Source organism: Carya illinoinensis, chromosome 13, assembly GCF_018687715.1.
Source record: "Carya illinoinensis cultivar Pawnee chromosome 13, C.illinoinensisPawnee_v1, whole genome shotgun sequence".
NCBI classification, from domain to species: domain Eukaryota; kingdom Viridiplantae; phylum Streptophyta; class Magnoliopsida; order Fagales; family Juglandaceae; genus Carya; species Carya illinoinensis.
In genome coordinates, this window is record NC_056764.1 from 10,655,272 (window position 1) to 10,681,635 (window position 26,364).

The window sequence follows — 26,364 nt, forward strand, 5'->3', positions numbered from 1 at the left end:
GATTTTATTTTTGTATTTTTCCACTTTGACAAAGAAACTTCTTTAATTAACGTTTGAATTGTATAAAGTATAGTTCATTTTATGTTGAGGAATGTTTTTTATTACAAATAAATTTAATTAAAGTAAACTTACAAACTCGCGTATATTGATATGATATTTCAAATTTTAAAATTATTTTTATCGTAAAATATATATAACATATTACTTAAAATAATCCAGTTTATGAGTTTGTTTTTATAAAATATTTTTGTAATTGTAGCATTTCTCTTATATTTTAAATTTTTCTTCATATTTTGATCATAAAACTGTCACAAATTTATTACAGAAGGCAAGTTATGCGTTAATTTATTAATGACAATTTCAGTTAATTCAAGAGACTTAGAATAAAAGCACTTTAGCGTTAAATATTATGTCTGTAGGACTTTTGTGCACGAAAAATAATTATTATATAATTAATTAGATTGAGGATATAAAATCGAATTATTTCATCTCACTTTATATAATTATTATAATATTTTAAAATTTTTATATAAAATATAATAAATATTTAAATCTTAAAATAAAATGAATATTAAAAATTATATTATAATAATATTTTATTTAATTTTTAATAAAATATTTTATTTATCTAAACTAAATAATTAAACGAGATTTAAAAGTATTAATTTTATTAATAGATCTTTTAAAATAAATATTTAAGTCGGCACGAATCAATATAATATATAAAAATCTAATTTATAAGAGAAAAATACTTTAAGATCGATATACATCAAATATATTTCATTAATTATTATTTAAGAAGGAAAGGCCGTTGCGCAAAATGGTTAAAAAGAAGCATTATCTGAGCTGTTATTTTACGGCGAATCACATGCAGCCTGCATCCACGCGGGACCCACATGACACACGCAACGGTGGGATATATCAAATGCAGCGGGGAATTCAAAATCAACGGTCCCCATTCTTCCCCAACTCCGATACCGGATCTTGCCACGGTGGATAGGACCAGAACCATCATTTCCCATTGCTACACGTCGACCATGTGCCGCGGTTTTCGTTCAGTGCGACCCACTCTTCATTTATATCTTTAATGCAGAATCGGGACCCACCTCGGGCAATTGGACTTCTTTTTCTCCGTTGGTTGGCTCTGACTTGACCCTCTTAAGCCTCCTTGAAACCGGCTCGGAGAAGGTTTGAGCCGAGCTGATTGAGCCGGCCCTGAAATCCCGCGCATGTGGGCCGCGTGTATCGCTGACTCTGCTACGACAGCGTTTTCAGCCAGGCTGGGAGCAGAGATGAAAACGTCCGAGAGCGCCCCTGATTTCGCTACGTGTACAGTAGATTCCTCCTAGGTGTGATGTGTGAAAAAGGCTCTAGCTATCTATTTCTTTATTCTTCCTCTTTTTTTCCCCTTAAAAAAAAATCAGATAAAAACTAATTATTTAAAAAATATTAATAATGGTTTGAGCTCTCCAAATGTCTATTGCTGGTTGATTAATGCGACACAGCCCAATTATGTGGGTCCAAGATTCCATCCTTATAAAATAGAGAAGATTGAGAAGAAATTTAAAAGTAATAATTGCTTTGTACAAATCAAATAAATCATAACCCTTTTGGGAAATCTTGTCACGGCTTTGTTGTGGTGGATCTATTGTTTTTTGTCGGTATATATCGTCAATATCTTGTTTGGTTTTTCCCATTCTTTAAGCAATACATTGTCCAATCAATACGTTCTTTTAACTCATTCATTTTATGTTTTTTGCGTGCAATTTTTATCTTTATCCGATTGCAATGTCCTAACAATATATATATAGAGACAACTGTTTTCTAACCTTTTTTTAATACATTATTCTTTTGTTTGTTTTTTATGGATTTGAGTTATAAAAATAATAATATTTTAGTAAAATTTTTTATTAAAATTTATATATATATCATTTCCCATATAATAAATGTCTTTCAAAAAAATTTTTTATTTAATATTTGAGTAATACTATATACAGTCACTTTTACGTATTTTCTATACACTCTATTGATGTGATTAGTTACATTAATTTTTTTAATACATAATTAATTACTTCAATAGAATTCACAAAAAAATACTAAAAATAACTATATATAAAATTTTTGATTAGATATATTAATAAATAAATTAACGAATAAATTATTAAAAAAATAATTTATACAAATTCTAAATAGATAAGTTCCTACAACAAGTCTTGTGAAAAAATGTATTCCATTTTAAAAAAGTGTAAAAAAAACTAATTTTTATTAAGTTGACCCACTTTTTATATATTAAAAAAATATAAAATTTATCTATTTAAAATCTATAACTAGCATTACCAGAAGGGATATTTGATACCTACTTCCTAATAAGCCCATCAAGGGTAATAAAGCCAACGTCGGAGTGCAAGTTCAAGGATGACTCCTGTCCATATATATGGTGGATAATAGATAATACCGACTACTCAGATAAGTGATCACTCTCATTAATACGGAGAATATTCAATATATATTTTGAAGGTTGGTTATCATCACTATTATTTCTCTATAAATAATACCTGAAAATAACATATTCATTTATTTATTCATAGATTTATATTGAGATTATTTTTCTAATTTAAACATTGAAAATTTATTAAATATTTTATGCCATTCTTTCATTTTATTATAAGAATCCATACCGTTAATGGTGTGAAAACCTCCTTAATGGTTACTTAATTTTGTTTGTCTGGAGTGCCATAGACGCACTGAATTTTCTTATGCAACTTGTTACAAAAATAGATATTTGATGAGACCGGAACCACTCATGTTAAAGGGCGGCTTTGAACCACTCATGTGATGTAGCCAAGTGTTAATGTGGAGTACTAATCTGCCTAACGCGGGGCCTATCGTCATAGATTAGCTGTCAGATATTATATTTATTTTAGCTGAGGATGAGATGATGAGGGTTCCCTTTCGACAATGGGGCGCAGACTTTTTAAGCCAACTTGCACGCCCTCCTCTTTGCCTCCTCCATATCTCTCCTTGCTAACTTTGTCGTCCCAAGTTGTTTCCAGTTGTAACAAATAATATTATATATATAAATCGAAATGATATTTATAATTTTAAAATATATAAATTATATATATATATTTTTAAAAATAAATAAATATAAAATTTATATAAAAAATTATTATTTTAATAAAAAACCTTATCTTTTAAAAAAAATACCAGATTTACATATTTTATTACTATATGAAAAATTATTTATTTATAAATATATAAATAAGTGGTGTCTTTTTCTTTGCTTCCTCTTTTTTCAGGCTTGCATTTAACTTCAGCTTTCAACATTATTAATATAATAATTTTCGGGGTCAAAAGAGGATCATGCTGTTATCTTTTGTTTAATTATACTCTACACAATTATTGGGTCCAACACAAAGCCATATAAGCTAACAGCCAAGCCTAGGTGGCTTGAACCGTCGGATAAAAGCATAGGTAGAGAAATATTTATCTCTTATAAGTAACTATCGTATAATTATTTAAAAAAAATAGAAAATTTACATAAAAATAGATTAATTTAATAGATTTAATTAAGTAGCATTTCTCAAATAAAAAAAATGCTTATTAAATAACAATCGAATGCCTTTTTATGAAATATTTTTTTATTTATTTTTTGCTTTTTATTATATTGACTAAGATAAAATTTGTAAGTATTTTAAAACTTCTTAATGATTATTCAGAAAACACTTTTGAGCAAGTACCAATATCCAAAGATGAAAGAGCAAAGCGAAAGAATGGTTTGTTATGCGCGTCCCATCTTGTAGTAAAATGAAATACCTACTTTCTTCATGATTGGATTGCCTGAGGTTCTTCTTCCGATCCTGTGCATGTACAGCATTAATCGATTCTCGCAGCATGCATAAAAGGCAGATGAAAATCTCGCCTCGACAATCAATGATGTTTTGCATCAATGGTGCATGCTTCCATGATACGTGAAATAATAAGCAGTACGTCGGTGCTTGCTTCTCAAATGCTTGGCCCCAGACATCCCCAAAAATTATTGTCCACTGCCCACGGGCATGCAACTGTACTTATAAATGCCCATTGAGGCAAGCAAGAGTACGATGATGTCTGTCTTAGCTCATATTGTTTTGACTATTGATACCTACATTCATGTGATCTCATGTTTCTTTTAAGAAATAATATGATTTATTATTAAAAAATTAATTTTTATTTATTTAAATTTTATATTTATTTACTGTTTTTAAAAAAAAATAGGCGATAGTTATAAACTCTATTATGACTACAAATATTATTTATATATATTGTTTTCCTCTTATTTTACTTAAAATAGATAGTATCTATTTGACATAAATAAAAATAATTTATTTATTTTTATTTTATCAAGGACACTAATCACTATAACTATTTATCATTAGAAAAATATAGTTACAAGTATAATTGTGTACTAATCTGTACACCAATGTGATGCGATTGGTTAAAAAATAGATTTTATTGAAAACAGTATTAATTTAAATTTTAAGTATAAATAAATCAGTATTGGTATATAAATTAGTATGTGACTGTGTTTGTATATAGCAAAATCTTTTTTACTATTATTTGGGTTCTTTTCATAAAAAGTATAATTGTAGTAATTTAATAATACTGATATTATTAAATTAGTTGTAGTAGTATCGGTATTTTCTGAAATTTATAGGCCTTTTTAATTTCCACCTTAATCTTGACTATTATTATCTTTGACTGCAAATGAATATAAAAGTGAAAAAAAAAGAAAGAATGGAAATCCAAGAATTACGAAAGTGTGACTTTATGCATCGAGTTTAGCTATCTGAGACTAAACATGAAATAAATAAATAATTATAAGAAATTTTAAATGGACGAGAAGAGTCAAGAGGGAGTGGGTCAGCTGCCCCTTCCAAACTGGAGAGTAGTAACACAGAGTTGGAGCAATTTACAGGTGTTGGGGTAATGGTGTTGGTTTAACCGAATCAACCAACTCAAGGGCCGTTTGGATTACAAATAATTTAATTTTATTATTATAATTTTATTAGATTCTTGTATAAAATATAATAAAAAAATATAATTTAAAATAAAAATAATATTAATAAATAATATTTTATTTTATTTTTATTTAAAATCATCTCATTTTATATTCAGAGTTACTAACAAAGGAAAGGTAGCCGAGCCGAGAAGAGAGAGAGAGAGAGCAGCAGCAGCAGCAGGCTAGCAGCACCAACCGTGAGTTACATTCCAACCCAACATTGGTTTACTTCACCTTAGCCACGCCACAAAAAGTCTCTCCTGCGCGTGCTTCTCACCCTTCCTCTATCTCTCTCGCTAGCTTTCTCTCTCGCTCGCGCTCTCTCATGGAGACTTGGAGACGACTATGACCAACTGTTCCGGCCTCTGCAGAATTATTTAGGGAAAAACCTTTATCGATCACGTCCGCGCCTACGCTTTACGGAGAAGAATCCTCACTGCTGCCGCCGTTGCCGACTCTACGGGTGGTGCTTTCAAAACGGTGCGTGTTGCTGATATTTGAGAGATCGGGGAAGTTATGGAGGACGATAAAGTAGCGCTGGTTCGGAGCCTCATCGATATAGTGAACGAGATTGCTTCGATCTCCGACTTCAGGTATACGGTCAAGAGGCAGTACTGCAATCTGGCTAGAAGGTTGAAGCTGTTGATCCCAATGTTCGAGGAGATTAGGGACATCAAAGAGGCGGTCCCGGAGGAGATCCTCAAAGCTCTGGTTTCCATCAAGGAAGCTCTGCAGTCGGCAAAAGAGTTGCTCAGATTTGGTAGCGAAGGGAGCAAGATTTACCTGGTGCGTGCATTCCGTGAATCTGTTGTTTTCTGATTGCTCTTCTCCGTGGGTTCTTTAGGTTATGGGTGATTGGGGTTTTTCTTCCTGCTTGGTTGCTGGGAAAATGTTGGGAAGGATAAAAAATATACTGTCATTTTGATTGCCAGTGCTGCCACTGGGCCTTCTTGCTACTTATTGGTCTCCCACACGTGGAGGCTGTGCAAGCATCCAAAACAGTTCTGGAAATTACATATACATTTCTAAAGAAATTTTGAAGTTTTTTTTTTTTTTTTTGGTTTTGGTTTTTGAAAAATAAATTAGTGATTCAACTCGGTTTACAAATTAGGTGTGACGGGCTAAGTTTCATGGTGGTTTTTTCTTTAGTCCTATTAATTATATGAAATCGAGGCTTCAAGTTCTGAGTCTGTTTTCAATTGCTACATTTCCCAGCAATTCAATGGAGTATGATTAGTGGTTGCTTTGAGAATTGGAGTAGCTTTGGCATCCCTGTCTGTTAGGACTATCCTCGGCATTACATCATGTATGTTTACCATATGTGCTAGCACAGTTTTTTGCTGAACTGAATACTTGGATAAAATGAAATTAAGTGGAGAACGGAACCAACTGAATCCGGATTCGCCCTTTTGAGATCCAGCATAAAGGTCCTTGTATATTTCTTTTTGCGTTTTCAATTTGTTTTGAATTTTACCGATCAAAAAAAATTTGTTGTTTTGAAATTTATGTTGTTTTGCTCCAGTAACAATCTTAACGCTTAGATCCTTGAGTTTCTGCCTTAGTCAGTGTAATCTATCTATTAGCAGCAAGCCCGAAGTAGAGTACACTTTTTTTTTTTCTTTAGATAGTTAGATTATCTTCATGTTGGCTTTTATGAGTGTCCTTTTTCTTGTATGCGTTGTGAAGTTTATATTGGCTGTTATTGACTCCTTTTGACCTTCATTGTCTTTGTATTCTTGATCGTTCCCAGATTTATTATCTGAGAATGACTTTTTACCTTGTTATGTTTATTATATTGTGTCTGCATTTCTGTCCCTGTAGTCCTACCATCATGGAGATTGAGTTGAATAAATAATTATATTTGGAAGTAGTGAAAGCCTGGGCACCTGGTGTATGAGCCTGTTGCCCCCACCGAATCGCATGAGAAGCAGACCTTGCCTTAATATGTACCCAGACAGTTAGCGCTCACAAAGCTAGCTCTCCCGAGTTCAATAGATGTTATTGTTGGATATATCATTTATATTTTTTGGGCCTTGTTGGAGTGTGTTCCTATCTATTAATAGGATTTTGGTCCACACAACTGATTGCTATGAACTCGCACCGAAATGAATGAAGTTCTCCTAAAAGCCTACTTGTGGAGGATGACCTTCCAAGAATAAGAGGCTTAGGCAAAGTGTGGGGGATTTTTGGTATATAATTAGGGCATTTAGGTTTTCCATTTAGGCTTTTCTGAAGGTTTCTCTCAAATGGAAATAGAAAACGAGGCAACTAGGAAGATTGTTACACTCCCTTGTCTTTAAGGACCATCTAGAAAGCAGGTTGTTTCAGTGCATTCAAATAGAAAAACCTGACATGGATGTTATAATCGGCCCCTTTATATCTTGCTAAGTATAATAGGTCCCTTTATACCTATATAAAAAAAAAATGCTCCCTTTAAATCTTGTGAAATTTTAGTTTACCTTAACTTGCCTCTTGCATTTTCCGTTCTGATATGATTTATTTGGTGGGAATGTAATGCCCACATCTTCACATATTGCAAGAGGATGTTGTTTGAGCCAAGAGCCTTTTTGTTCAAATCTCCTTATGTTTGCATAGCTGTGAACAATGTCTTCTTCTCAAGTTTTCAGATTTTGTGGAATTGTGTTATTTTCCTTCTTTACCCCTTGGGTGTTTCTTGTTGTATACTTCCTGTGCACCATGATTGTCTGTTTCTGCATTGTATAAGGTTGCCTTAGTCATAAAAAAAAAAGAGAAGAAAAAGATCTGGGATTTTCAAGGCCAAGGTCACTCTACAAACAGTGATTAGACTACTATGTTTTTTCTTTTTTTATTGGATCATGCTACTATGTTTGTACAAAATACTACTTGGATCTGGGGAGGAAAGAGAGACAGCATTATAAAGTGGCTGTGAACCATGTGTGAGCCTGATAGTATGCGGACTTTGAGAGTTGGCATTTATGCTACCCTTAAATCGGAGGGGCAGGGGTTTGCTTCTTTCTGGGTGGTCTTCAATTTGGTAGTTGTTGCCTCTTTGGGCTCTAATAATCTCCAACCACTTACGATCTAGAAGGGATGAGACAGGTGTTTGCTGAGTCTGAAAATGCATTAATGGCTCATAGTTAGAATTTTTATGGCAGCGGTGGAGGGCAGGAAGTAAAAGACGATCAATTGTAAATTGTTTGTGATGATGGCTTTAGATGATATTTGATTTCCTTTTCTAACCTAAAATAGCGAAGTGAGAATGATGATGTTCTCAATTAAAAATTGTTGGACAATGCTTTTAAGATTAAAAGGGTTTGGGGTTTAAGGATGAAAACAACTCAGGCTCAACCGGATGGTAAGAGCAAAGGGTTTGGGGTTATGACTTGGTGTGTCTTTGAACAAAGTAATATCTGATTAGGTACACTCACATATTTCACATGCATGTTTTACCTAGGCTCCTTGGATTGGTAATGATCGTATATGGGAGGTGCTCTAGGTTTAAGATATTTTTGGTTGATGCCTTGTAATTGCGTTGACCCTTAATTATCTTGAGCACAGTCAAGCTTACCTTTTTTTCATCTGTGCGCTAAAATAGTAAGATGTTGCTGTCAAGAGAATGAAAGTGCTAATCAAATGATGGCTTGACCAAGGACATGTGTTGCTGCTCTGTCATGGTTATCATATTTTATTTTCCTTTTTCTTTGAATTAACATTTCTTATGCTGCTTGCAGGTCTTAGAGAGGGAGCTAATTATGAATAAATTTCATGAGGTGACAGCTCAACTGGAACAAGCTCTGAGTGGAGTTACCTATGAAAATCTTGACATATCAGATGAAGTTAAGGAACAGGTAGAGACCCATACATTTCTAGTATCATTCTTTTGGGTAATTACCGAGGACCTGTGCATGTTAGTTCTCTTTCTTTATTTCTTTATATTTTGTAATAATTTACTCTTGATGCATTATATACCTGATAATGACCTGAAGAGTCTGTTTCGAAGATCAAAAGGAAAACACGCATAATACCTTCAAATGGGTTCTCAGTAAAACTTATTTAGTCCCATTCTTGGTATGTCATTTGATTAACCCTAAAGGAGCATCTCAGTCTCTTTGTTTAATGTTGTTTTGGTCTTTTCCTATGCTCTGTTTAAACTCTATGTCCAGGTTGAACTTGTTCTTGCTCAGTTTAGAAGAGCCAAGGGAAGGGTTGATGCTCCTGATGTTGAGCTTTATGAGGATCTCTTATCTCTTTATGACAAGGGCAATGATGCAGCAACAGATCTAGCTGTCCTAAGGAGATTAGCTGAAAAGTTACAATTAATGGGAATAGCTGACCTAACACAAGAGTCACTAGCTTTGCATGAGATGGTTGCTGCCAGTGGGGGAGATCCTGGGGAGAGCATTGAGAAGATGTCAATGCTACTGAAGAAAATCAAGGATTTTGTGCAAACAGAAAACCCTGACCTGGATGCTCCTCCCAGAGAAAATAGTCTTCCTCCGAGCTGCAGTGCATCCAATGACAAAAATCACAAGGCCCCAGTTATACCAGAAGATTTCCGCTGTCCAATATCCCTGGAGTTGATGACAGATCCTGTCATTGTTTCAACAGGGCAGGTATGCACTCTGGGTCTTGCTCCTTGATACCACTTCAGTTCCCATAGAGTGCCCCCACATCCAGTCATGATTGGATGAAACCAGACATTGAGGGCACCTGCTTCTTTTCTTTTTTGCATGATTATAGAAGTGCTAGTAGAATCCACATTGATCTTGGCCATGATTGTTAGTTACTGAAATTGGCTTTGTCGCATCCAATCCTGTAGTTGGAAATGATCAGTGCAGATTGGCCAGAGTTACTTTTTCCTGGCTGCTTGGAAACTACCATTTTCTTTTTTATGAGCATCAGAAACTACCCATCATATTTGGAGTCCAGAAACTTATTGAGAGATGTATAAAAAAACTACCTGTGGCTTTACTTCACAACCTGGACAAATGCCCCATAAATGTGAAGACTAGATGTTTGTATATGCATCCTGCTACCATTAATTTCTAACAGGTTTTGTTTTCTCTGCTGTAGACCTATGAACGATCCTGCATTGAGAAGTGGCTGGATGCAGGGCATGGAACATGTCCAAAGACACAACAGACCCTCTCTAGCACTGCTTTGACACCCAACTATGTTTTACGTAGCCTCATAGCTCAATGGTGTGAGACAAATGGCATTGAACCACCAAAACGACCCAGTAATTCTAGAGCCAGTAAAACGACATCTGCCTGTACACCTGCTGAACGTACTAAGATTGAAATTCTCCTTCGGAAGCTTGCATCCAACAACCCTGAAGACCAGCAATCCGCTGCGGCCGAGATCCGCCTTCTTGCCAAGCGCAATGCAGATAACCGTGTGGCCATTGCTGAAGCTGGTGCAATCCCTCTTCTCGTTGGCCTCCTTTCAACAGCCGACTCCCGTACCCAAGAGCATGCTGTGACAGCACTACTTAACCTCTCCATATGTGAGGACAATAAAGGAAGCATCATATCCTATGGGGCAGTTCCTGGTATAGTTTATGTGCTCAAGAAGGGGAGCATGGAAGCACGGGAAAATGCAGCAGCTACCCTTTTCAGCCTCTCTGTTGTGGATGAAAATAAGATTAGAATTGGTAATTCTGGAGCCATTCCTCCACTTGTGACACTACTGAGTGAAGGAACGCAGAGGGGTAAGAAGGATGCCGCAACAGCACTTTTCAACTTGTGCATTTACCAAGGGAACAAGGGAAAGGCGGTGAGAGCGGGTGTTGTTCCGACATTGATGCGGCTCCTAACAGAACCAGGAGGAGGAATGGTGGATGAAGCGCTGGCCATTTTAGCAATACTGGCTAGCCATCCTGATGGTAAAGCTGCCATTGGATCTGCAGAGGCAGTGCCAGTATTGGTAGAGGTTATTGCGAGTGGTTCCCCCAGGAATAGAGAGAATGCAGCTGCAGTTTTGGTGCACCTTTGCGCTGGAGACCAACACCATCTCATAGAGGCCAAAGAGCTTGGAGTTAAGGGTCTACTGGAGGATTTGGCACAAAATGGCACAGACAGGGGCAAGCGAAAGGCTGCACAGTTGCTAGAGCGTATGAGCAGGTTTGATGAGCAACAGAAGCAGGCTCAGGCAGAAGCTCAGACGGAGCAGTCACAGCCATCCTCAACGACTGATGCCGATGATAGCTGAGGTTTTTATTTTCACTCGCTTACATGTTTTTATTTTCCCTTTTGGGTTCTTTTAAGGTATTGAAAGGGGAGGGCTTTTGCTTCGGAGGGAAAGGTGGAAGATCACCTACCCCATCTGTAAGTTATTCGTTTGTGTTTGGACTGAGGACCTTATTTTGAAGAGAGATTGAAAGAGCCTTTAATTCAATGGGTGGGGAGAAACACAAAGGAAAGGGCTGAGATGTATATGACATATATGGGAAATATACCACTGTAACATGTACGACTGCAATCATCCTCGGTTTTAATGAAGAGATGTTTCCTGTATGCAAATCCAGTCAACCATGTGTTCATGGAGTGACGACTACTTTTTCGGAAAAAAGTACCGACTAGAGTTTCGATTGAAAACTCATTTCATCTCAAATAACGTGGGATCTTTGGGTATTACAGCATGGGCTTTGCTACACGCAGTCGGGAAACGCAGTCGGCGTGCAGTCGGCTGTACGGAATGAATAAAAAAAAATTATACAAAAATTATTTTATATTCAGGGAGACCTGCATGAATTATAAAAAGCTATAAAAATAATTTTTTTTTTCATGTAGGTCCTGTATTAATTTTTTTTTACAGTCGACTGTACGCCGACTGCATTTCCCGACTGCACAAATCATTTCTCTTACAGCATACGCTAGTTGCTCATACGAAAATTTTGAATATGATCACAAGTAGTCCGAATGCTGGCCTAATCAGAACCGTTGGGTCGGATATTATAAAATTTTGGGCTGGAATTTTGTATTCATAGAAAGAGGCCCATTAATCATTTTCAATGTTTGGCCCGGTTAATCTAATAATCGGACTCTACTGAATGCTAAAGCAATTTGTGGCCTAAGACCTCTGATACCTAGAACTAGACGTGGTAATATATAATACGATCCATTAATTTAATACGAACACGATATAAAAATAGTAAATTTAGGTTTAATCTTAACGGGTTGACTCGAATAAAAGCAACAACTTTTATGTCGAGCATGCTATTTCTTACTATTGATTTTGTTGTGAATAAGGTTGTGTTTGGATAGTGAGGCGATTTCAGATATTCTGTAGATAGTAATGAAAAAATATTAAATAGTAATACAAAATAGTAAAAAGTAGGTAAAAAATAATGATAAAATAATAAATAATAGTGAAATATTCTATTCTAAGAATACTTCACTATCCAACCTATAAACTAATGCTCTATCTTCAACTTGCTCATAGCACTATCTTCAACTTGGGTTTAGCCACCATATAATTACTAGTACGTATTACTCAGTAGCATGCCCAACTACCTCTTTAAGGGTTTCTCAAAAGGGTGGCTCTACAACTACTGCAGGGAGGTTTCGCTAGTTGATTTTATATTTTATATATATATTTTTTAACACTTTTAAATATTTTTTAAAAAAGAATTTACAATATTATTAAAAAAATACGTACTTAATCATTAAGTAAAAAATAATAATAAAAAATTAAAAAATCCCAACAATAGCCATCAGCGGGAACAATAACATTATTCTTCTCAAAATTAAGTGGTTTGTCGACACTTACCATTGGTCCAACTCTATTGGGGTACCGCTTGTAAAAACATAAACGGACCCATAAAGATGATATACCATGCATGTCTTTTAGGGTCAAAAACTTACTTTTCAAATATGATCCCTTATTTCATATATATATATATATATATAGTTTTTTATAAAGTGGTGGGAGTTTCGATTCTTCAAACTTGGTTCTCCCATTTGCAGGCCAGGCCTTAAGCCACCAGTCCAAAAGACCTTGATCCCTTTATATATGGAGTTGCCATCAATAACTCTTCCTTTTAATAGAAGGGAAGAGACCTATGCTAATAGACACTTGTTTTTGTGCTCGAGGTTATATGTAGTTACCCAATCATATCTTATACTTATAGTCAGGTAACAAGTTATATTTTAAATAGGGGTGACAACATGTGAGAGAGCCCTTAAACCTAACATGAACAAGACACAAAATTAGTAGGTTTGAGTTTGATCTTAACGAGTTTGGGTCAAAATAGATTAACTTATTAAGACACAATTTATAAACAGGTTAATAACGAGTTAACATGCTTAACCTGAAATCAACTCGTTTTAACCCGTTTAGATTTTATTTCAAAATTTCAATTTTATTATTGTTGAGTTGAAATATTGGTATTTCTTAATATGCTTCTATTTTTATTATTAGGATTGTAATTGTATACTTATGCTTATATTTGTTCTTGTAGGGTTTATAATATTAGTTTGATTATATGTTAAAATTTGAAAAATTTTGTTATTTTTTGTTAGTAGGTAGTTTTATTTTTTGAAGATATTGTAGCTACTAATATATATATTGTGATATTTGTGTCAATCTTTTATATTTCACTCTATTACTAACTGATTCATACAGAAATTAAAGTGTTCTCAGTGGCTTTGAAGCAGCAGCACTTATGTTTAAATTGAAGTGATGCAAACACGTGCAGAGCACATGTTTCTATACGGTGCCGTATCAAGTAAATGAGGAAGGGAAGAAGAGCCGTCCGATTAAGTTTTGATGTAATCTATGCTTCATATAAATACCTACTTGTCTGTGTTAGGGTTAACCGAGAGAGAGAGGGCTTTGTGTATTGTGGCCGTCAGGGTGTTTTTGGGAGTGAATCTGAAAGGGAGAGTTAGGGTTTTGTCGAGGAAGAAGAAAAGCCAATCTTGTGGCTTTTCTTGGCTTGACATTGGTTCATCTTGTACTCTGAAACTTTGGCTTTACAGATTCATCAATAAAGAATGATCTCTGAGGCTGTTCCTGCCATGGATGTAGGCCATTAGGGCCGAACCACGTAATCTCTGTTTGTATCTTCTTCTTTCTTATTTCCGTGCATATTTTCTTGTTTATTTACAGATTTATTTGCTTATCTTGTCATCTTGTTATCTTGTTCTTATTACCTTATCATCTGTAAATCTCAACTGAGTTTCGGCTTTGATCAATATCTTATCATATTAAGATTCTTGATTTAGTTTCTGTTTTGAATCTGTATATATATATATATATATATATATATATATATTGTCATATTGAAAAACTGAATTGGATTTCTGTATTAGGGATCCTTGAGATTATATTGTATATTCGGATTTAATCACAACAAGTGGTATCAGAGCCAGGTTCTATGGGGACCACGAAATTTGATGTTGAGAAGTTCACAGGGGAAAATGATTTTGGTTTGTGGAGGATTAAGATGAGGGCTCTGCTAGTCCAACAGGGCTTGTAGGATGCCCTCACCAGCGATAAAATGGGCTCTTCCTCGAAAGAGGAAGGGAAGGTGAATGTCCAGAGGGACATTCTCCAAAAGGCCCATAGTGCTCTGATCCTTTCTCTAGGAGACAAGGTATTAAGGGAAGTAGTTAGTGAAGAAACTGCTGCTGGTATCTGGTTAAAGCTTGAACATCTTTATATGACAAAATCCCTAGCAAACAGATTATATAAAAAGACTAGGTTATATACTCTTAAGATGTCTTCTGGAACTTCAATAGGAGAACATCTGGATACCTTTAATAAGATTATATTAGACCTAGCTAATATAGATATTAAGGTGGAGGATGATGATCAAGCAATCCTCTTATTGAGTTCTTTGGACTCCACATACCAGAACCTTAAGGAGACCATGATGTATGGTAGAGATGCAATATCTCTAGATGAAGTGCAATCTGTACTTCATGCTAGAGAATTACAAAATCAAGAAAATACCAAACAAGAACATGGTGAGGGTTTGTCTGTTAGGGGAAGACCAGAAAAGAGAGGCAAGAAAGGCAAAACAGAAAACAAGAAATATAGGTCTAAGTCTAAAGGAAAACAGTTAAAATGTTTTCTGTGTCACAAAGAAGGATATTTCAAGAGAGATTGTCCTGATAGGAAAACAAAGATAGGATACAAGAACAAAGACGAAGGGGATGCAACAGTAGTGTTAGATGGGTATGATAGTGCTGAGGTACTAAATATATCTGATATAGGCCATGAAGGTGAGTGGATATTAGATTCAGGTTGTTCTTTTCACATGTGTCCTAATAGGGACTAGTTTGAAAACTTTTCTGAATTGGATGGTGGGCATGTAATTCTAGGGAATAATAAATCCTGTAAAATCATGGGTATTGGGTGTGTAAGACTAAAACTACATGATGGGATGGAGAGACTTTTGAGGGAGGTCAGGTTTATACCTGACCTAAAGAGAAATTTAATTTCTCTTGGTATGCTTGATAATTCAGGTTATTCTTTTAAGTCTGAATCAGGGGTCCTTAGAGTCACTAAAAGTTCACTTACAATTATGAAAGGGGTTATAAAGAATGGCCTTTACACCTTAGTTGGCAAAACAACTGTAGGGGAAGCATCCCCTGTACATAGTGAAGTTGAGAAAAAATCTGTGCTATGGCACAGGAGGTTAGGGCATGTTAGTCAAAGAGGGCTTTTAGAACTTAAGAAACAGGGTCTGCTGAAAGATGCAGACCTGGACAATCTACCTTTCTGTGAAGACTGTGTTTATGGAAAGGCTAAAAGGGTTAGTTTTAAAAGGGCAACTCATGCTGACCTTTGGGGACCTTCTAGAGTAAGTTCTCATGGTGGAGGGAATTATTTTCTCTCAATCATTGATGATTACTGTAACAGCCCGCTAGAAATTCAATTAAGGAATTTCTATTGACTTTAGGAATCTCGTGAAAACTCTGTAAGTTTACACGAATCGACTAATCGCATAAATTTTAGCCTGTCAACATAGTTAGTGTTATCACTCACTATGGTGCTAGAAATGCGATTTTAATTATTTGAGATAGTTAAAAGTGTCAGAATACATTATAGTCTACACCACTAGGCTTAATTAAATATTTAGAATTTTTCAGTACTAAGTTTATTACGTTTATTTTTGGAGTGAATAGTAACCTCGGTAAATGTACTGAGCGCAGTGTTTTCAAAATCATAGTGTGAAATGTCCAAATTAGGATAGCGATATTTTATTTGGACACTTGGCAAGATCTTAACCACACATAATGAATAGTATTAGATACTTGGCACAAAGAGAAACCATTAGATGGAATTGTGAAGGAAATCAAGGTGTGAGATCATGACACCTAAGCAAAATACACATTTGGAAAATATCTTAAGAATAGAGATTTAAAATACACATAGAAAGATTTTAGCCACCTTACTCTTCCAAGTCTACTCCACATTTGGAAAATATATTGAGCTGATTTTTATAGATATTATTGGATAGAATATTTTGAGATAATATTTTATAGATATTTTGGGTAGGAGAAAACCACACTCAACTCTCAACTCCAGCCTTATCATCTCCCTTATCTCTTCCATAAGCATCTCCAGCCATCACCCACGAACTTATCTTCATTTACACGTTTCTTTAAAAGAATATCAAACATTCTCTCTCGGACAGCTTTTAGGAGTTCTTTTGCATGCCCATTTCGAAGCTGTTGTAAGTGTTTTATCATAAAGTCTCCTTCATATAAGTTGTTCCTTTTTTAGTCTAGTTTACATGGATATCTTATTTGCCCCATTTGAAGATCATTTGGTCAGTCAAATATTGTGTAAACTATAGAAAGGTCATTCTGGGAGATAAACTGGAGAATATGTTATAGTTTGGAGTTTTTGACCAAGCTAATGGATAGATATTGGTCCGAAATTTTTATGGAGTATTGTTAACATATATATATGACTATTGGTTGAGGATTTTTGCATGATTGAAGGTTTTGATGAAATATTTGCTTAGATTTAGAAACTTAGAAACTGGAAGAAGAAAAACAGTTTCTATTTTGAGAAAGTTTAACTCTTTGGTGGTCTAAACCTATTCTAATGACTTTGACAATTTTATTGGAGGATCCTAAGCATCTTATATACATGTTATATTATTATTTTGAAGATATTTGATGTTAGTTTTAAAGATATGAAATTTTATACAAAGAGATATTCAGATAAGCCAAAGTGTGGATGTTCTTGGCTAAATTTATGTTTTGGTTAATTTTTAACCATGTGATCTTGAATTAGAAGCTTATATATGTTTTAGGACATCTTTTTAAACCATGTGATGGTTTGGTTTGAAGATCACATATTTATAAGTCATAGATCAAAAGGTTGATCAAAACAAGTTAGAAACAAAAATCAATAGAAATAGCATATGAGAATTTCGGCCCTATGGAGTTTTAATAGTTGTGATTAGTTTTAAATTTTTCTAAATTGATATTTGAGTTGAGGATAAAATTTACATGAGGCATGTAAATTTTGGTGACTTTTGGAGTTAGTATGCAAAATCCTTAAGTTATGGGTAAAACGGTCATTTTCCTACATGTAGGAAGTAAAATGGAAATTTTACTCTTTAAGTTAGTATTTTTCCATATTTCAAATTATTAGTGATTTAGTACTAACTTTTAGAATCACTAATTACAGTTCCTCGTGATCGCGCTTGAGGTTTTATAAGAAACGCGGAGATCGAAGTAAGTTAGCTTTTAACTTACTAGCAGTCTACTGTGTATGTGTGCTAAGTAAAAGAACTACAGTGTATGTATGTATGTTATCATATGTGTCATGCCATGTCAAGTTATCATGTAATTGTCTATTATACAGAATTTATTCTGTCATCAATTTTTATCTGTTACATAATATATTCTGTTATATATTACTGTACATTACAAGTACGTCATGCTAAGTATGTCATCCATTACATGTAAGTCAAGTCATGTAATATTCACTGTTGCAAGTATGTCATGTTAAATATGTTGTCTATTATATGTTATGCCATGTTACGAAATGTTTCTATCTCAAGTTGGTCATGTATTCTAAGTTATGTTCAAGTCACGTTATGTTACGTCAGGACTTCAGTCCTTTCGTATTCCAGTCACATTTCATCTTGAGTACATTATGATGTGTAGAATACATGGGGCCACAACAACTGTGGAGTATGTATTTACACGTAAAATACATGGGGCCACAACAACTGTGGAGTATGTATTTTTCATGTTAAGTCAAGTTTTTGTAGAATACATGGGGCCACAACAACTGTGGAGTATGTATTTTTAATGTTAAGTCAAGTTTGTGTAGAATACATAGGGCCACAACAACTGTGGAGTATGTATTTACACGTAGAATACATGGGGCCACAACAACTGTGGAGTATGTATTTTTCATGTTAAGTCAAGTTTGTGTAGAATACATGGGGCCACAACAACTGTGAAGTATGTATTTTTAATGTTAAGCCAAGTTTGTGTAGAATACATGGGGCCACAACAACTGTGGAGTATGTATTTACACGTAAAATACATGGGGCCACAACAACTGTGGAGTATGTATTTACACGTAAAATACATGGGGCCACAACAACTGTGGAGTATGTATTTTTCATGTTAATTCAAGTTTCAAAGCAAGTTTATGATAAGTCAAGTTCAGTTCATGTTTCAATTTAAGTTATGTCAATTATGCTATGTTGTACGCTAAGTTATTCTTTAATTACTTATGAATTTGATTATGCATTTATACTTTTACTGTCATACATGCATCATTAGTCTGTATGGAAGTTTTTTGTTAACTTGCTGAGATTTGTAATCAAATCTCACTGTAGTAGTCCCAACTACCATTCCCCCCGAATGGTAGATCTTGTTACAGGACCTGAAGGAAGATCAGGAGCTGACCAACTAGATATAGTCGACTGAACGACGGTGCGTCGTTAAGGTTAATATAGTAGTTAAATTACTACTTGTACGATGGAGTTGCATCTCCAGTACTTTTAGATCATAACTATTTTGGAATAGTTCTGTGATCTTAGTTATTCAATGTATCTTTATATATGAAGTATGTTTTAAGTATTTGGGATATTTTAATTTGGTGCATAGTATTGCTAAAGAAAAAAATTATCCGCTGCGAATATTGCATAATGTTAGATGCATGTTAGGATTATTGCATCTTATATGTCATGAACGGGGGCAGGTAACCTTGTGTTGCATGTCTCGACGCTTCAAATGTCCGTCCAATCCCAAACGGAATTTGGGGGCGTCACAATTACTCTAGAAAGGTGTAGATTTACATACTTAAACATAAGAGTGACACTTTTGGAAAGTTTAAGGAATGGAAATCCTTAGTTGAAAAACAGGTAGACAGAAAATTAAAAATCTTAAGAACTGATAATGGGTTAGAGTTTCTATCAACAGAGTTTAATAATTTCTGTAAAAAAGAAGGGATTCTAAGCCACAAAACTGTTAGAGAAACACCTCAACAGAATGGTTTAGCTGAAAGGATGAACATGACCATTCTAGAGAGGGTAAGATGCATGTTGTCAAATGCTGGGTTACCTAAAACATTCTGGACTGAAGCTGCTTCCACAGCTGTCCATTTAATTAATAGGTGTCCATCTTCTGCCATAGACTTTAAAACACCACAAGAAATGTGGACTGGGAAACCTCCCAGGTATGATTACCTTAGAATTTTTGGGTGTACAGCCTATGCACATTCAAAAACTGATAAGTTAGACCCTAGGGCACTAAAATGCATTTTTGTGGGATATCCTGAGGGAGTGAAGGGGTATAAGTTATGGATAGACAAACCTGGTAGAAATAAATATATAATTAGCAGGGATGTGATCTTTAATGAATCCCAAATGGCTCGGGTACAGAATACAGAAATAGAACAAAGACCTGGAAACACAGAGGGAAATGTACAGGTTGAGGTGGAGAGAGGAAAGACCTCAACTGGTAGTAATACTGGGGAAGTCAGCAACTCTGAGGACCCAAATTCAGAGGACTTAGATAAACCAGGTCCTGACTCTTACATGTTAGTAAGAGACAGGAAGAAAAAGACTATAAAACCTCCCATTAGGTATGGTCATGCAGAGCTTACTGCCTTTGCTTTGACTATTGCTAATGAGGTCATTTATCAAGAACCAAGGACTTATAAAGAGGCCATTGCAAGCCAGGATGCCACTAAGTGGATACTTGCTATGTAAGAAGAAATGGAGTCTTTAAATAAAAATAAAACTTGGGATTTAGTTACAAAGCCTGTTGGGGTTAAGTTGGTTGGATCCAAGTGGATCTTTAAAAGGAAAGAAGGCATACTAGGGGTAGAAGGGACTAGGTTTAAAGCAAGGTTAGTGGCTAAAGGTTTCACTCAAAGAGAGGGAATAGATTTTAATGAGATATTCTCTCCTGTGGTTAAACATAGTTCCATTAGATTGCTTTTATCCTTTATAGCATATAATGATTTGCACTTAGAACAATTGGATGTAAAAACTACTTTTTTACATGGAGAATTGGAAGTGGTAATTTACATGCAACCCCCTGAGGGGTTTACAAAAGATATTAACTCTGATCAAGTGTGTTTGCTTAAAAAATCTCTATATGGCTTAAAACAATCACCTAGACAATGGTATAAGAGATGTGATACTTACATGCTTGAAAATGATTTTAAAAGAAGCTGTTATGACAGCTGTGTTTATTATACGGATGTTAATGGAATATTAATATATTTGTTGCTGTATGTAGATGATATGTTGGTAGTATGTAAAGATCCTGATTTGATTAAACAGTCTAAGTTCATGTTAAAATCTGAGTTTGATATGAAGGAACTAGGACCAGTTAGTAGAATTTTAGGAATGGATATTATAAGAAATAGACCAGAGAGATGTCTGTTTCTATCTCAAAGAAATTATCTATCTAAAATTCTTAAAAGATTTGGTATGGACCAAGTTAAACCTGTAAGCACACCTCTAGGTCAACATTTCAAGTTGTCCACTACTCAAGCCCCTCAAACTGAATCTGAAATGGAGTTTATGCACCAAATACCTTATGCTAGTATGGTAGGAAGTGTAATGTATGCAATGGTCTGTACAAGACCTGATCTTACCTATGCTGTCAGTGTTGTTAGTAGGTTTATGAGTAACCCTGGTAAGGCACACTGGCAGGCTATTAAGTGGCTATTAAGATACATTTCAGGAACTACTGTTTTGGGCTTGAAATATGGGAATAATGTTAAAGAAGGGTGTGAATTGGAAGGGTTTGTAGATGCTGATTATACTGGTAGTGTGGATACTAGAAAATCTTTAACAGGATATATTTTTACTGCTTTTGGGGGGGCTATTAGTTGGAAGTCTAATTTGCAATCTGTTGTAGCCTTGTCTACAACAGAGGCTGAGTATATAGCTTTGACAGAAGCTATAAAAGAAGCTATATGGTTGAATGGGATATCACATGAATTGGGCATTTTCAAAGGAAATATAACTGTACATTGTGATAATCAAAGCTCTATACACTTGGCTAAAAACCAAGTATTTCATGAAAGGTCTAAGCATATAGATGTTAGGCTTCATTTTGTAAGGGATGTAATTGAGTCTAGGGAAGTTGGAGTGGAGAAAATTCCAACAGAGGAAAATCCCTCAGATATGATGACCAAGTCCCTGCCACTAGCAAAGTTCAGACACTGTCTGAACTTAATTAATATGCAATCTGTTGGGGTCACTTAGTAGAGGGACATAGCAGGAACAGCCAAGATGAGAATAGGATAGGTGTGGTGAATAAAATATTGTCAAGGTGGAGAATTGTGATATTTGTGTCAATCTTTTATATTTCACTCTGTTACTAACTGATCCATGCAGAAATTAAAGTGTTCTCGGTGGCTTTGAAGCAGCAACACTTATGTTTAAATTGAAGTGATGCAAACACGTGCAGAGCACATGTTTCTATACGGTGCCGTATCAAGTAAATGAGGAAGGGAAGAAGAGCCATCCGATTAAGTTTGGATGTAATCTATGCTTCATATAAATACCTACTTGTTTGTGTTAGGGTTAACCGAGAGAGAGAGGGCTTTGTGTATTGTGGCCGTCAGGGTGTTTTTGGGAGTGAATCTGAAAGGGAGAGTTAGGGTTTTGTCGAGGAAGAAGAAAAGCCAATCTTGTGGCTTTTCTTGGCTTGACATTGGTTCATCTTGTACTCTGAAACTTTGGCTTTACAGATTCATCAATAAAGAATGATCTCTGAGGCTGTTCCTGCCGTGGATGTAGGCCATTAGGGCCGAACCACGTAATCTCTATTTGTATCTTCTTCTTTCTTATTTTCGTGCATATTTTCTTGTTTATTTACAGATTTATTTGCTTATCTTGTCATCTTGTTATCTTGTTCTTATTACCTTATCATCTGTAAATCTCAACTGAGTTTCGGTTTTGATCAATATCTTATCATATTAAGATTCTTGATTTAGTTTCTGTTTTGAATCTGTATATATATATATATATATATATATATATATATATATATATATATATATATATATATATATATATATATATATATATATATATATATATTGTCATATTGAAAAACTGAATTGGATTTCTGTATTGGGGATCCTTGAGATTATATTGTATATTCGGATTTAATCACAACATATATATATATATTAATTTTTATGTAAAATTATATTAATAAGGTCAAATGAGTTATGCATTTTAGTTAAACTAATATATATGAAAAGGGTTTAAAAAAGTTGTGCCATGTTGATTTATTTCTAATTAATTATTAAATAGGTCAAAACAGGTGACATGACACGACCCGTTATCTAAATGAGTTGGATTAGAGTTTGAAAATTTGGCATGTTTAGCTTAACGGGTTAGGTTCAAATTGACCTATATAATTCAAATATTCATGACTTGATACAATACAAACATGATCAAAAGATATGATTTGCCACTCCTAATTTTAAGGTTCTAGCTAGGGCATTCTCCAGTTGTTAATTGTTATATGACAAAATAGAACTAAAAAATTCATGGGTTTGCTTTTAAATTATACGGAATAGCCATGATTTGCCAGATTGGGCGTCGTTTTCTGGCCCTTTTGTCTCTTGCCATCCACATATCTTAGTTAAATGGATTGTGCGCAGATTAGGGCAGGTTTGATATAAGTGGGATGAAATATAAAATTTTTATCTTATTTTATTTTAATATCATAATTTTTTTTAATTTTTACATAAAATATAATAAATAATTTAACTTTTTCAAATCTCAATTCAATATTTTTAAATTTCAAAACAATAATAAAATTAAAAAATAATATTTTAAACTTTCATCTAAAACCAAAATTTCTTATCTTACCATCCAAATATATCCAGTCATGATAACTTATAGATCATTGCTACAGAAAAAAGCTATTCGTGGACCTTAATATTATGCAGATAATATCCCTTGATTTAGGCACTTGATAAATGCTTGGTTGATAACGAGAGTTATAAAACATTACTCTACAATTTGACGTAATTTATTGATATATCATATTCTTTGAGAGGTTTGGTTAACAAGGAATGAGGCTAAATTTGAAGATAGCCACACTACTGTTAGTACTATCATTTACAAGATCAACAAATGGCTGCATGATCTCAGCCCCTTGCTTAAGCCTAAGCCTAAGTCTTTATTGTCTTATTCCAATGCTTCGATCCCCGAGTCTCTTTATATTTCAAGTACCAAAATTAGGACTAAGAAGTCTTTTCTTGAGAAGTACTGGATCTCTCCCCTGTGGGAACTCTCAAGCTCAACATTGATGTTGCTTCTAAAGGTAACCCTGATCCTGTTGGCTATGGGAGCATATCAAGGGCCTCTAATGGATCTGTTATTGCAGGGTTTTCTGCTTTTTGGGCACTATTACTAACACTTTTGCTGAGCTTTTAGCTTTAAAGATTGGCTTAATCTGGTCCTCAGCTGGTGGTTAATTGGTTTAATTCCAATTCTCAATCCCCTTGGCATTCTTTTGATATTTGGGATGATATTTTTGCAACTTAAAAAGTATTTATTTTTTAGAATCCAACATGTTTATAGGGAGCTAGGGAGGGCAAATGCTTTAGTTGATAGTCTTGCCTCATTTGGTGCGCATGGTAATATAGTAAGTTTCTATTCCCTCTTACAACTTTCTAAACATATGGTTGGTCTTGTTGCTTGGATCGTGTAGATATTCCTAACCTCAGGCATGAATTATTTCTTCCTTTTATAGATTCCTAGCTATTTGTGAACATTTTATTGTTTTTGATAATTTCCACGTAGTTTTTAGGAGTTTGGTTTTGAGATTCTGAATGTAATCCTCAAACTTTCTCTATAAGGTATATATTCTTTTGCCACAAGTGAGAGCTATCAATAAAATTAAAATACTATCATATTTTCTTAAAAAATATTGATATATCATAGATACCATCTTAATTTAAAAAAAAAATTCACAATTTGACATATTATATCAAATTACAATTAATTTAAACTTTTTTTTTAAGGTTATTGATCTTTGTGCAGTACTCAGCATCTCTCTATTATAATTAACGATAATTTCAACAAAAAACTTCAATCGGTGCTAATTAAAGGAACTAAGGTTTTAGCGCAATTAAATTCTTCAATTTGATATATATATATATCTATTCTATTATAATAAGTGACTATCTAACTGTTACAGTAAATTTTCTTATTTTTCCGTTAACTTTTCTTGTTTTCTATTAAGCTCGTTACTTTCTTATTTTAAGGATACAATTATCTTTTTCTGCCTCTCTCTTCTCTCATCTCAAACCTCTCTCACACTCTCCAATGTGACGATGTCTGCTTCTCTACATACCTCCCTCAAACCCACACTCTTACACGTTTTCCTAAAATACAGTATAAATGTTTAGATTTGTAGGAAAAAAAAAAGGCAATAAAGAATAACAAGTAGAAAACGAAAAAAAAAATCACAAAGAAAAACACTTAGATCTAAATAAGATCTATTCAAATATGTCGAGATTAAAAAAAAAATTATATCAAAATACATGATTTGGATTTATTATCTAACATCCTAAAAGAATCTCAAATCTTATGCGTTCTTTGAGTGTGATGGTATTATTTATTGTGGTGGTAATGCTGCTATATTTATTTTTCTATGCTATTCTAATGTATCTTTATTTTAATTTTGAACTAATCTTTTTGTTTTATAATATATCTAAATATATAATTATTATGCTTACCGACTTATCATTATCTAAAAATATTTGTTAAAATATTTTTTTTATCTCTATGCATTAAATTATTCATTAATCAAGTTTTTTTTTAAAAAAAATTATATATATTATTTATATAAAAAATCTGTTTAATCTAACTTGATATACGTACTTTGTACGCGGCTCCTGACATATATATATATATATATATATATATATATATATATATAAGGTGGAAAGTCGAAAGGTGGGGTATATCCCTTCTCGTGTTAGGTACTTGATCATATATTGGGAAGTGTAATTTGCTATGTTCACAAATAATAATGGGGTGAATTTAAAATGCAGGATCGTGTACTTGTGGGTGACCAAAGAAGGTCATGATGTGTTGTTGTACATATTAATTTGATTGGTCGTTCTAGATCAGGTCTTCCCTGAAAGTTGATTGCGAAAAAGAAAAAGCAATATGAAGATCGAGAAGAAGAAGAAGACAAAGTAGAAGAAGAAAGAAGACGACAACGACGAAGAGAAGAGGAGAAAATGAATTAAGAAAGACAGAAAATGCAAATTCGGGCCCTCCTTTTTCGTGAAAACATCAAGGGCGCAGGTTGGCCAATATATGGACCCTATAATTAAACATTATTGTTCAACAGATTCGTTACACACAGAGAGAGGAGAGGAGAGGAGAGGGAAGGGAAAAAAGAAAAGAAAAGAAGGCAGACTCCTAACAGACAGAACATTTCACGACTATCCATGTGGTCGCCAACATGAAACGTAAATGAAGCATGAATTTCCGAGCCCTTCTTCGATCCATAGATATTCTCCGTAGAAAAGCAGAAACAGGACGGTCCTCATTATTTCTTTCCTTTCTATTTCTTTACCAAACTATTTCACCACCATTTGTTCGGAATTACAGACTGTTTTTGCTGCCTATATATATTATATATATATATATATATGAAAGATTTTATATATTATATTATTATCTTAATTACATTCTATTAAATAAGATTTGATATATTTATCATCATCATATGATCATTTATTATATATTTTCATATCATTAAATTGTGATAAATGCATTACATTGAGATGCAAATATAATAATGATATGATATATAACATTACTATATATATACACCTTCCGTACGGACTTTGAT

General features: G+C 34.1%; 1 protein-coding gene across 1 annotated transcript; it reads left to right on the forward strand.

Moving 5' to 3' along the window:
* Positions 1–5,237: 5,237 nt before the first annotated feature.
* Positions 5,238–11,538, forward strand: LOC122291803 (U-box domain-containing protein 13-like). The gene is made up of 4 exons (XM_043099785.1): positions 5,238–5,827; positions 8,755–8,871; positions 9,187–9,636; positions 10,097–11,538. Exons 1-4 carry the CDS (start codon positions 5,558–5,560, stop codon positions 11,231–11,233), a joined length of 1,974 nt encoding a protein of 657 aa, XP_042955719.1. The 5' UTR covers positions 5,238–5,557; the 3' UTR covers positions 11,234–11,538.
* The last annotated feature ends 14,826 nt before the right edge of the window (positions 11,539–26,364 follow it).

Coding starts and splice junctions, on each gene's coding strand:
- LOC122291803 (XM_043099785.1), top strand. CDS start 5,558: ATGGAGGACGATAAAGTAGCGCTGGTTCGGAGCCTCATCGATATAGTG. Junction 5,828..8,754: donor AAGGGAGCAAGATTTACCTG/GTGCGTGCATTC, acceptor TGCTGCTTGCAG/GTCTTAGAGAGGGAGCTAAT. Junction 9,637..10,096: donor TCATTGTTTCAACAGGGCAG/GTATGCACTCTG, acceptor TCTCTGCTGTAG/ACCTATGAACGATCCTGCAT.